The 13,546-nt window shown below is 42.3% G+C and overlaps 1 protein-coding gene across 1 annotated transcript; it reads left to right on the top strand.

Annotated features, from left to right (window-relative positions):
* Nucleotides 1-767: 767 nt before the first annotated feature.
* On the top strand, nucleotides 768-5,143 carry LOC119923914 (putative olfactory receptor 14L1). Its single transcript, XM_038743087.1, has 4 exons — nucleotides 768-1,066; nucleotides 1,166-1,301; nucleotides 1,394-1,617; nucleotides 5,047-5,143. The coding sequence occupies exons 1-4, from the start codon at nucleotides 768-770 to the stop codon at nucleotides 5,141-5,143; spliced, it is 756 nt and encodes a 251-aa protein (XP_038599015.1).
* Nucleotides 5,144-13,546: the final 8,403 nt, after the last annotated feature.

Below are 13,546 nucleotides of genomic sequence, written 5' to 3'. Positions count from 1 at the left end.
TGACATTCCTGACTCAGTCTGGGTGGGCACCATTGGTTTCTGAGAGGCCGTGGTGTTGAGGCCACAGAAAATTAGCCAAGGGAAGGACTCCAGGTGGTATGATCCACAGCCCAATGGCTTTGAGGATAGGATGAGAGGCTCTCTCATGATTGCAAATAGGACTCTGTTAAGACATCAGAGGAGTTCTCACTTTTTAGTCATCCTCTAGACCGTAAGCTCGTTGTGGGAGGGAATGTGTCTGCCAACTCTGTTATATTGTAATAATAATAATAATGATGGCGTTCATTAAGCGCTTACTATGTGCAAAGCTCTGTTCTAAGCGCTGGAACTCTCTGAAGAGCTTAGTACAGTGTCTGCACAGGGTAAGCACTCAATAAATACCACTGATTGATTTATTCCTCTAGACAGCAAACTCACTGTGGGCAGGGAATGTGTCTACTAACTGTGCTGCATTGTGCTCTCCCAAATGCTCTACATACAGTGCTCTACACACAGTAAGCACTCAGTAAATATCATAGCTATTGTTAGCAGGGACACAGTCCTGACCTAGGGCTTGCAATCTGCATGATCCCCACTTTACAGATGAGGAAACTAAGGCACAGAGAGATTACTAAACTTTCCTAAGGTCACAGAGCTAGGCAGTGGCATAGCTGGAACCTGGTAACCTGATGTCCAACCCAGTGCTCTATCTTTTGGGCAACATTGCCTACTTTCCCCCTCTCTTATTCAACACAGGCACCCCCTGACCCATGGCCAATGTCACCACCATGACGGAATTCCACGTCCTGGGGTATTCTGAGGTCTGGGAGCTGACGCTGGTCCATGCCCTGCTGGGGAATCTCCTCATCGTCACGGTCACTGCCCTGGACCGGTGCCTTCACACCCCCATGTACTTCTTCCTCAGGCACCTGTCCATCTTCGACTACTGCCGCATCTCTGTTACTGTCCCCAAGTCCATTAGTAACTCCATGATAAGCAGTAGATCTATTTCCTCGGCTGGATGCCGTCTTCAGGTCCTCTTCTTTACCTTGTGCGGCTGTTCAGAGGTGGGCATCCTCACGGCGATGTGCTACGACTGCTACGTGGCCATCTGCCACTCCCTGCACTATGATAACATCACGGCTCTAGGGGCCTATGGGAAGATGGTCCTTGCCTTGTGGTTCAGCGGGCAACTCATGGGGATCCTTCATTTTTCTAATATCTTCTTCCTACCCTTCTGTGTCCCCGTGGTGATCCGCTATTTCTTCTGCGATGTCCCTCAGGTATTAAAGCTCATCCGCCCTGGAGACACATCGGGAGAAGTGGGTATTAACTGCCTCATCACTAGGTGGCTTTTTTCTCTTTTATTTTAATCATTTACTCTTACGTCAACATCTTCTGGGCCATGCTGAAGATGTCATCCACAGAGGGCCGAGCCAAGGCGTTTTCCACCTTCCTGCCCCACCTCGTCGTCATCATCTTGTTCCTTTCTTCCGGTGAGTTTGAATACCTCAATCCAGTTCCTGATTCCCCTTCTCTTGCAGACTTCCTCCTCCTCATGTTCTATGCTGTAGTAACCCCGACTCTGAACCCTGTCATTTATAGCCTGAGGAATAGGGACATAAAGACTGCCCTGGGGTAAGTCTTCAGGGGGTAAGGAATTTGCTTAGGATGAGGGTTTTCGCCCTGGAATAAAGTTTCTGGAACTACTGACGAAGCAGAGCCTAGGATCACCAAGTAGACTCTCATTTGTTATTTTTTATATTAATGTCTTCTCCTCCTCTAGACTGTAAGCTCATTTTGGGGAGGAAAGGTTTATGTTATGTTGTTGTATTGTACTATCCTAAGTACTCAGTTCAGTGTTCTGCACAGAGTAAGCGTTCAATAAACAAGATTGACTGTCTGAATGAATGACCCCCAGGTTGAGGTTACTGGCAAAAAATTTAAATCTGTTTCCTCTTCTACTATAATTTCTTCTACTGCTACTACACAGGGAGCAGCGCAGTCTAGTGGAAATAGCCGGGTCCTGGGAGCTAGAGGGCCTTGGCTTTCATTCCTGAGTCTACCACATGCCTGCTGACCTTGGGCAAGCCACTTCCCTTCTCTGTGCCTCAGTTTCAACTGTAAAATGGGGATTCAATCCCTGTTCTCCTTTCTACTTAGACTCTGAGCACCAGGTGGATCAGGGATTCTCTTTAGCCTGATTAACTTGTATCTAGCCTTGTATCTCCTCCAAGAGAACTTCCCTGATTAAGCCCTCTTTACCCTGGCTCGCTCTCCCTTCTGAGTTATCTATGCACTTCAGTCTGTGACCTTTGGACACCTGATAGTCACCCCACCTCCAACCCCAGCATTTATGAATACATCTTTAAACTATATATTACACACTACTTATTCATTCCTATCAATGTCAGTCTCCCTCTCTAGACTGTTAGCTTATCGTGGGCAGGGATCATGTCTGCTAATTCTCTTGAATTGTACTCTCCTGAGCACTTAGTACAGTGCTCTGCAAATAGTAAATGCTCAAAAATACAATTGATTGATCGATTGATTAATCTACTCCAGTGCATAGAACCGTGCCTGACACTTAGTAAGCAGTGCCAAACAGTGTTTGGCACATAGTAAGTGCTTAACAAGTACCAATATAATTATTATTATATATTGAGCAGAACACTACACAAAGCACTTGGGAGAGTACAATACAACAATAAATGGACATATTCCCTGCTGAGAATGAGCTTACTGTCTAGAAGGGAAGAGAGTAATATAAATGAATTAATTACATATTTGTACGTAAGTGCTGTGGGGCTTGGAGAGGGGATGAATAAAGGGAGAAAGTCAGGGAAACCAGAAGAGAGTGGTAGAAGGGGAAAAGAGGGCTTAGTCAGGGAAGGCCCTTTGGAGAAGATGTGCCTTCAATAAGGCTTTGAAGGAGGGGAGAGTAATAGTCTATCCGGTATAAGGAGGGAGGGAGTTCCAAGCCAGAGGCAAGACATGGGAGAGAGGTAGGTGGTGAAATTGACGAGATCAAGGTAATGAGAAGGTCAGTATTAGGGGAACCAACTGTGCAAGCTGAGTGTAGTAGGCAAGCAGTGAAGTGAGGCAGGAGGAGCAAGGTGATTGATTGCTTTAAAGTCTATGTAAAGGAGTTTCTGTTTAATGTGGAGGTGGATGGGTAACCACTGAAGGTTCTTGAGGAGTGGGCAAACATGGCCTAAACATTTCTGTAGAAAAACCACCTGGGCAGTCCTCTGTCAAGTCTAGCCCTCTGTTCCAGGACCTGGAAAATCACCAAGATTGGAAACACCACTGTTTCCTTCCTACCCTGTTCCAGGTCTTTTTCATTCTTACAATAGATCAGTGGAATTTGTTGAGAACTTGATGAGTGCTGAGCAGAGTAATGAAAATTGTGGTGTTTGTTAAGCAGACCCAGCACTCTGTGCCAGGACTGTGTAAGGGCTGGGATAGACACAAAATAATCAGGTCCCACATGGGGCTCGCAGTATAAGTAGGAGGGATAGTGTTATATTGTACTCTTCTAAGCTCTTAGTACTATGCTCTGCACATAGTAAGTGCTCAAAAAATATGAATGAATGAATGAATGAATAGTAAGTTCTCAGTAAATAAGATTGACTAAGGAAGAGCAGGTGTTGAATCCCCATTTCTCAGAGGAGGTACGTGAGGCACTGAAAAGTTAAATAACTTGCCTAAGGTCACTCTCTGTTGCATCGGAATCTCTCAAGCATTTTGTACAATACTTGTCACACTGCAGACATTTGATAAATACCATTGATGATGACTTTTTCTATGGTGTTTGTTAAGAAATTACTATGTACCAGGTGCTGTACTAAAAGTTTTACATGGAATTTTTAGTGCTTATTATATGTCAGGCACTGAATTAAGTGTTCTTTTTACGGCATTTGTTAAGCCCTTACTATGTACCAGGCACTGTATGTACTAAGTGCTGGAGTAGATACAAGCTAATCATGTTGGACACAGTCTCTAACCCACATGGGGCTCACAGTTTTAATTCCCATTTTAGAATAGTAAAGTGACTTGCCCAAGGTCACACAACAGGCAAATGTAGGAGCTGGGATTCGAACTCAGATCTTTCTAACTCCATTCATTCATTCATTCATTAACATTTATTGTCCACTTTGTGCAGAACACTGGACTAAGTGCTTGAGATAGTACAATATAACCATATAACAGACATATTCCCTGCTCACAGGGAGCTTGCAGCCTAGAGGGGGAGACAGACATTAATAAAAATAAATAAATTACAGATTTTATATATTTTATTTTATATAATTTATATTTTATATATATATATATATTATATATATATAATTGCTGTGAGACTGAGGAAACTCCATTATGACCAGTAACCACATTTCCATTCCCTCCCCCCACCCTACAACACACACACACACACACACACACACACACACACACACACACACACACACACCCTTTTCTTGGAAAACTACTGTTGAGTGAGGGGTCCATCGGTGGTATATGATGAGAGCTTATTGTGTGCAAAGTACTGTACTAAGTCCTTGGGACAAACAATAGTTACTCATCCTTCGATGCTATGTACTGAATGCTCATTGTGTGCAGAGCACTGTAGTAAGCACTTAGGAGAGTTTAGTACAGTAGAGCTGGTAGACATGTTCCCTGTCCACAGTGACCTCAAAGTCTAAGGTGGGGACAGACATAAATGTAACTAAACTATGGATATAGACATTAGTGCTGTGGGGTGAATATCAAGTACTTAGGTTACCATGGCAGGGTTGGGTATGCCAATGAAGCTTAGAGCTATCCATTGAGAGATACTCTCTCACTAGGGTTATCCATAATGGAAAAGTCTAAGTGGAAGTATCAGACAAAGCTGATGCACCTGTGCTGGGCAGCAGCAGCATGGGAAAGAGTCAAAGGCAGACGATCAAGTGATCAAAATGTCGATCAAAGACAATGGCCGAGACTCGAGTTTTCACTGCATTGAAGAATGCATAGTAAACCACTACTGTATTTTTACCAAGAAAACTTTATGGATTCACATACCAGAATGACTACAGATAAAATGCTAGAAGATGACCCCTCCGTTTGGAAGGCACTCAACGAACTGCTAGGGATGAGCAGACAACGTGTCAGGGTATCATGAGTGTTTATGATGTGGCTGTAATAAAGCCTTCGGACTTCTGGTTGCTGATGTTGCCATGCGAGAAAGAGTATCCAAAGCTGTAAAGATACCTTTATTACTGGAACATGGAATGTGCATAGTATGAACCAGGGAAATCTGGAAATAGTCAAAAGTGACATGGAAGATCGACATCCTAGGGATAAGTGAAATGAAATGAACTGATATTGGTCATTTCCCATCTAGTGAACATATCATCTACCACTCTGCTCATGTCAAAAAAGAAGAAATGATGTAGTGAAAATTGTGACAAAGAAAATTGCTAAAAGAGTTATCGGATCGAATGCTGTCAATAAGCAATTGATATCTGTTAGATTCAGAGGAAAAGCATACAATTTGACATTTCAGGTATATGCCCCAACAAGAGGTGCAAAGCAAGAAGAAATAGGTTTTATGATGAAGTGCAGAGAAAGATTGATTAAAGCTGCAAACAAGATGTGTTGATTATCGCTGAGGACTGGAATGTAAAAGTTGGTAATGGAATGGAAATGAAGGTTGTTGGAAAGTATGGCTTTGGAAATTAGAATCAAGCCGGAGACCGATTGATTTTTGTGAGTCAAATGACTTTTTAATGGCAAACACCTACTTTAACCACCCTGAATGATGACTGTACACATGGACTATATAGAAATCAAATAGATTATTTTATTTGTACAAAGAAATTGAGGAGTTGTACTTTGGCAGCAAAAACATGGCCTGGAACATTGTGGAACAGATCATGAGCTTTTACTGTGTAAACTCAGGCTAAAACTTAGAAATATCAACCATGCCTTACAGCTGCCCAAATATGACCTGACGAATATTCCCCTTGAATTTAAGAATTGTGTAAAAAATCAATTTGAGATGCTTACTCTCAAAGGGAAGGAAACATTCATTCATTCATTCAATCGTATTTATTGATCACTTACTATGTGCAGAGCACTGTACAAAGCTTTTGGGAAGTGCAAGTTGGCAATATATAGAGAGGGTCCCTACCCAACAATGGGCTCACAGTCTAGAAGGGGGAGACAGACAAAAAAACAAAACATTTAGACAGGTGTCAAGTCATCAGATTAAGTAGAAGTAACGCTAGATGCACATCATTAACAAAATAAATAGAATAGTAAATATGTACAAGAAAAATAAATAGAGTAATAAATCTGTACAAACATATATACAGGTTCTGTGGGGAGGGGAAGGAGATAGGGCCGGGGTGATGGGGAGGGGGAGAGGAAAGAGGGGGCTCAGTCTGGGAAGGCCTCTTCGAGGAGCTGAGCTCTTGGTAGGGCTTTGAAGGGAGGAAGAGAGCTAGCCTGGCGGATGTGTGGAGGGAGGTCATTCCAGTCCAGGGGGAGGACATGGGCCGGGGGTCGCTGGTGGGACAGGCGAGAATGAGGTACAGTGAGGGACCACTGTGAGGAACCAGAGAAACTGTGGATGGAGATTGAAATTGTCATCAAAGAAGAAAGCAACAAAGTATTGCAAAAGGTCAGGGAGCAGAAGAAGTCAAAATGGATGTTGAACCTAACTCTGGAAATAACCAAAAAAAAAGGGAAGGAAGCAAAAATCAGAGAACGAAAGGACTTGGTTAAAGAACTGAGCCAAAAATTCCAGCGCTCTGCCAGAAGGACAAACAGGAGCATTATTACAGCATTTGTAAATAAATGGAAGTCAATAATGAATGTGGGTGAACAAGATCACTATTTCAGAAGATTTAAGGAAATTAAGGGAACATTTCATCCTTGGATTGACTTCATCGAAAGCAAAGATGAACTGATGATAAAGGATTCTACTGAAATCAAACAGATATGAAGGGAATACACAGAGGAACTATATCAGAAGGACATCAATATATAGTATTTGAAAATGTTCCTTATGAATTAGAGCCTCTCATCAGGGAAAAGCTAAGTTAGATTAGCTTTGCACTGTCTTACCAAAAATAAGGCACATGGATTTGATAGACTTCCTGTTGAGGTGTTTCAGGCAACTGGAGAGGAATCGGTTAATATCCTTACCAAATTATGTTAACAGGTATGGTTAACCACTCAATGGCCATCTGATTGGAAGAGATTAGTTTATGTTCCAATACTGAAGAAGGGAGATACGACTAAATGCAACAATTACCGTACAATTTCCTTTATCTTACATGCCACCTAGGTGTTGCTAGGTTATAAGGCATCGAATGGAGACCTATGTGGAACATCAATTGCCCGATGATCAAGCAAGATTCCAGAAAGGACAAGGGACACGAGATATTATTGCTGATGTCTGTTGGATAATTGAAAGGAAAAGAGAATATCAAAAGGAAGTCAGCATGTGCTTTATTGATTATAGTAAGACCTTTGACTACAAAAATCTTAAGAAGCTCTTGAGCACATGTAGGAAAATGGGCATGCCGGATCATTTTCTGGGCATGTCACCCCTTCCTCAAAAATCTCCAGTGGTTGTCTATCAACCTCCATATCAAGAAAAGACTCCCAACTACTGGCTTCAAAGCTTTCCATTACCTTGTCCTCTCCTACCTCAGCTCCCTTCTCTCCTTCTACATACCAGCCCACACACTTCATGCCTCTCGTGCTAAACCTCTCACTTTGCCTCATTCTCACCTGTCCCACAGTTGACCTCTGGCCCACATCCTGCCTCTAGCCTGGAATGCCTTCCCAGGCTAAGCCACCCTTTTCCTCTGCTCCTCCTTCTCTCCCCACCACCGCAACTCTCTCCCTTAGCTCTACCCCCCACAGCACTTGTATATGTATGTACATATTTATAATTCTATAAATTATAATTTATATAAATTTTATAATTTATATTAATGATATGTAATAATCATAATAATCATAGTATTTGCTAAGCACTAACTAAGTGCAAGGTACTGTACTAAGTGCTGGGGTGGATGTAAGCAAATGTATAATTTTATTTATTTATATTGATGCCTGTTTACTTGTTTTGATGCTTGTCTCCCTCCTCCTAGACGGTGAGCCCGTTGTAGGCAGGGATTGTCTGTATTTGTTGCTGAATTGTACTTTTTCAAGGACTTAATACAGTACTCTCCACGCCGTAAGCACTTAATAAATATGATTGAATGAATGAATTAATTAATGCAGAATCTGTATGCTGGACAGGAGTCTACAATAAAGCCAGAATATGGAGAAACTGATTGTTTTCCCATTACTAATAGGGTAAGGCAAGGATATATCTTATCACCTTATCTATCTTATCTTATCTTATCTTATCTTATCACCCGTATATATGTATATACCTGTATATATGTATATATGTTTGTACATATTTATTACTCTATTTATTTATTTATTTATTTTACTTGTACATAGCTATTCTATTTATTTTATTTTGTTAGTATATTTGATTTTGTTCTCTGTCTCCCCCTTTTAGACTGTGAGCCCACTGTTGGGTAGGGACTGTCTCTATATGTTGCCAATTTGTACTTCCCAAGCGCTTAGTACAGTGCTCTGCACATAGTAAGCACTCAATAAATACGATTGATGATGATGATGATCTATTCATCCTTTATGCAGAATACATAATGAGAAGCCGGATTGGATGGAGATGAATAGGGAGCCAAGACTGGAGGAAGGAATACAAACAACTTTCTTTATGCTGATGATACTACCCTACTAGCAAAAATGAAGAAGATTTGAAGGGCTCATTATTAAAAGTTAAGGAGCAGAGCAAAAAGATGGGCCTGCATTTAAATGTCAAGAAAACATAGATCATGACAACTGGAAGTTTGAACACATTTATAGCAGACGGAAAGAAGACAGAAATAGTTGACAATTTTTATCTCCTGGTATCAATAATTTATAATAAAGGACATAGCAGACAAGAAATATGCCAATGATTAATGCTAGGAAGATTTGCTGTGAAGAGCCTCGAAAAAGTCATGAGTTGTGCTGACGAAACAATTGCCACAAAAATACAAGTTGTTGATTCTAAGGGTGTGGATTATAGCAGAAGACAGGACGTTCTGGAGAAAATATATCCATTGAGTCACTAAGATTCAGAAATGACTCGATGGCACTTGATAATGATAAAAGTGTATAGATCCAAGTGCATAGATGATGCAGAAGGGTGAGGGAGAAGGGGAAATGAGGCCTCAGTCAGAGAAGGCTTCTTGGAGGAGACGTGATTTGAATAAGGCTTTGAAGGTGGGGAGAGTGGTGGTCTGGCAAATAGTCTCCACCTCAAAACCATAAACACTTGTAGAGGGGGAACATGTCTATCAACCCCATGAAACTGCATTCTCCCAAGCACTTAGTACAGTACTCTGCATGCAATAAAGCACAGTAAAGCAGCGAGAAGCAGCATGGTTTAATGGAAAGAGCCCGGGCTTTGGAGTCAGAGGTCATGGGTTCAAATCCCATCTCTGTCAATTGTCAGCTGTGTGACTTTAGGCAAGTCACTTAACTACTCTGTGCCTCAGTTACTTCATCTGAAAAATGGGGATTAAGACTGTGAGCCCCCCGTGGGACAACCTGATCACCTTGTAACCTCCCCAGCGCTTAGAACAGTGCCTTGCACATAGTAAGCACTTAATGAATGCTATTATCATTATTATTATTATTATTATAAATACCACTGATTGATGAAGGAGGAGGGGGATACAGTTCAGAGGGAGGTCGTGAACAAGTGGTCAGTGACTAGTTATATGAGAACGAGGTACATTGAGTAAGTTGGCATTAGAGGAGCATAGTGCATGGAGAGCAGCGAGGTAAGGGAGGAGGGGCCAAGGTGATCGAGTTATCTAAAGCTGATGGAAAAGAGTTTCTGTTTGATACAGAGGTGGATGGGTAAACATTGGAGGTTCTTAAGGGATGGGAAAGCAATAAGATGAACTTTTTTTCAGAAAAATAATCACAGCCCCTTCTCTACCATAACTTCAGAGTCAACTGACAGCCAACTAGCTGGAGGCTTTAGGAATAGTCACTGACACAGCTTGTCCCTACTTCAGGCTGCTCGGCCCAGTCGGTCTGGGGAGTGTGTGGAAGGTGGGCAGGAGTGACTGGGAGGCTGATCTTCCAAGGATCTGGAAGGTGGGAATAAGAGATGGGGGCAATGGGGAGAAAGAGTTGGTTTCCCTCCTGCTCCATTTGAAAAAGATACCAGTTCTCCCCATGTTGTGTTCAGAGCCCCAATTATCAGACTCTAATCATACAGTGCTATTTATTGAGCACTAACTGTGGGCAGAGCATTGTATTAAGCGTTTGGAATAAATCAATAAATCAGTGGTAGTTACTGAATGCTTATTGGGTGCAGAGCACTGCGCTAAGCATTGGAATCTAACAATGGCATTTACTGAATCCTTACTGTATGCAGAGCACTGTACTAAGCATTTGGAATCAATCGATGGTAGTTACTGAATGTTTACTGTGTGCATTGCACTGTACTAAGCATTTGCTTAGTACTGTACTAAGCTGAATGCTTACTGTGAGCACAGCAATCTAAATCAAACAATCAATGTTATTTACGAGCAATAACTGAGCAGAGCAATGCACTACATGCTTGGAATCAATCAATGGTATTTACTGAGCTCTTTCTGTGTGCACAGCATTGTGCTAATAATAATCTTAATAGTAATAATAATAATAATAATGGTATTTGTTAAGTGCTTACTATGTACCAAACACTGTTCTAGGTGCTGGGGTATATACAAGGTAAGCTGGTTGTTCCACATGGGGCTCACAGTCTTAATTCCCATTTTACAGATGAGGTAAATGAGGCACAGAGAAGTTAAGTGGCTTACCCAAGGTCACACAGCAGACAAGTGGCAGAGCCAGGTTTAGAACCCACATCCTCTGACTCCCAAGCCTATACTCTTTCCACTAAGCCATGCTGCTTCTCACTTGGAATCAATTAGTTGGAATCTAGTAGTTGGGAAACAGGGTGGCCTAGTGGATAAAGCACAGACCTGGATTCTAATCCTGGCTCTGCCTCTCATCTGCTGTGTGATCTCAGGGAAGTTACTTCACTTTTCTCGGCTTCGGAAACCTCATCTGTGGATTGTGAGTCCCATGTGGGACAAGGACTGTGTCCAACCTGACTAGTTTGTATCTACCCCAGATCTTAGTACAGTGACTGGCACATAGTAAGCGCTTAACAAATATCATTAAAAAAATTGAAATTCCCCTCCTGAGGCTTTCCCCTCTGCAGTAGACTCTGGATCACTGGCAGGAAAGGGGAAACATTTATATTTTATTCTCCCAAGCAGTTAGTAGAGTGCTTTGCATGCAGTCTGATTGATTGATTGCCTGAGAGATCAGTATTCTGTATTCAAGGCTGGGTCAGAGTTCTGACACGCCAAAGAAAAGAATCCCTTCAAATGGGGAATATTTCCAGGGTCTCGGTTATGTCCCAAAATCCAAACTACTAAATCCAGATCTCTGTTTCCTCTTTCCCCTTCCAGCTTCAAAGTTTGAACCAGAAGGAAAAACAACATGGCTAGTGGATAGAGGACAGGACTGAGAGTCAGAGGACCTGGGTTCTAATCCCAGATCTGCCACTAGTCTGCTGTGTGACCTTGGGCAAGTCACTTCTCTGTGCCTCAGTTAGTGCAACTGTAAAAGAGGAATTAAGACTGTGAGCCAACCTGATTATTTCTTATCAAACCTAGTACTTAATAGGGTGCCTGGCACATATCTCTGTGCCTCTGTTTCCTTACCTATAGAATGGGGATTAAATCCTATTCCTTCTTATTTAGACCGTGATACCCATGTGGGACAGAGACTGTGTCCAACCTATATTGTATCTACCTCAGCACTTAATCCAGTGCTCTGTACTTAGTAAGTGCTTAACACGTGGTTTAGTGTCAAGAGCACAGGCTTGGGAGTCAGAGGTCGTGGATTCTAATACCGGCTCTGCCACTTGTAGGCTATTTGACCTTGGGCAAGTCACTTAACTTCAAGAACCTCAGTTACCTCATCTGTAAAATAGGGATGAAGACTGCAAGCCCCACGTGGGACAACGTTATTACCTTGCATCTGCCCCAGCACTTAGAACAGTGCTTGGCACATACTAAGTGCTTAACAAATACCAAAATTATTATTTATTATTATACTTTTTATATATACAGTATTATATGGGTTGAAGAAGCAACAGGACATAACGGATAGAGCTCAGACCTAGGAGTAAGAAGGTCATGGGTTCTAATCCCAGCTCTGCTACTTGTCTGCTGTGTGCCCTTAGGGAAATCACTTCTCATCTCTGTGTTTCACTTACCTCGTCTGTAAAATGGGGATTGAGACCGTGAGCCCCACTTGTGACAGGGACTGTGTGCAGCCCTATTGCCTGTACCCACCCCAGTACTTAGTACAGTGCTTGGCACCTAGTAAGCACTTAACGAATACCATAGTTATTGTTATTATTACTCTCCCAAGCGCGAAGCAGCATGGCATAGTGGAATAAGCATGGGCCTGGGAGTCAGAAGGTTGTGGGATTATAATCCCAGCCGGCTCCACCATTTATTTTTGGGTGACTTCGGATAAGACCTTGGATAATCTCCTCACTCTTGGCTTCAAGGCTCTTCATCACCTCGCCCCCTCCTACCTCACCTCCCTTCTCTCCTTCTACAGCCAAGCCCTCACCCTCCGCTCCTCCGCTGCTAACCTCCTCACTGTACCTCATTCTCGCCTGTCCTTCTGTCGACCCCCGGCCCACGTCCTCCCCCTGGCCAGGAATACCCTCCCTCCGTGCTACCTCTCTTCCTCCCTTCAAAGCGTACTGAGAGCTTACCTCCTCCAGGAGTCCTTCCCAGACTGAACCCCCCTTTTCCTCTCCTCCTCCCCATCTCTCCTGCCCTACCTCTTTCCCCTCTCCACAGCATCTGTATATATGTTTGTACAGATTAATTGCTCTATTTATTTTACTTGTACATATTTACTATTCTATTTATTTTGTTAATGATGTGCATCTAGCTTTACTTCTGTTTATTCTGATGACTTGACACCTGTCCACATGTTTTGTTTTGTTGTTTATCTCCCCCTTCTAGACTGTGAGCCCTTTGTTGGATAGGGACCGTCTCTATACGTTGCCAACTTGTACTTCCCAAACGTTTAGTACAGTGCTCTGCACACAGTAAGCTCTCAATAAATATGAATGAATGATTGAAGTCACTTCACTTCTCTGGGCCTCAGTTCCCTCATCTATAAAAGGGAGATTGAAACTGTGGGATATCCTCATGTGGGATACAATCAAATTTGCTTGTATCTACCCCAGTGCTTACTATAGTGCCTGGCCCATAGGAAACTATTAACAAATACCACAATTATTATTATTACAGTGTAAGCGCTCAATGGATACGATGGATTGATGAACAAATACAAATAATGAAAGGAGACACTCACCAGAAAGGCTTCTATGTCTGATTGGAATCAG

Source organism: Tachyglossus aculeatus, unplaced genomic scaffold, assembly GCF_015852505.1.
Source record: "Tachyglossus aculeatus isolate mTacAcu1 unplaced genomic scaffold, mTacAcu1.pri scaffold_67_arrow_ctg2, whole genome shotgun sequence".
Lineage (NCBI taxonomy): Eukaryota > Metazoa > Chordata > Mammalia > Monotremata > Tachyglossidae > Tachyglossus > Tachyglossus aculeatus.
This window is presented reverse-complemented; position numbering and strand designations above follow the sequence as displayed.

Bases quoted from the DNA above. Each gene is read 5' to 3' on its own strand.
- LOC119923914 (XM_038743087.1), top strand. From the start codon at position 768: ATGACGGAATTCCACGTCCTGGGGTATTCTGAGGTCTGGGAGCTGACG. The intron at 1,302-1,393 runs GTGGGTATTAAC...GCCATGCTGAAG, and splicing joins CTGGAGACACATCGGGAGAA to ATGTCATCCACAGAGGGCCG. The intron at 1,618-5,046 runs GTAAGTCTTCAG...TTCACATACCAG, and splicing joins GACATAAAGACTGCCCTGGG to AATGACTACAGATAAAATGC.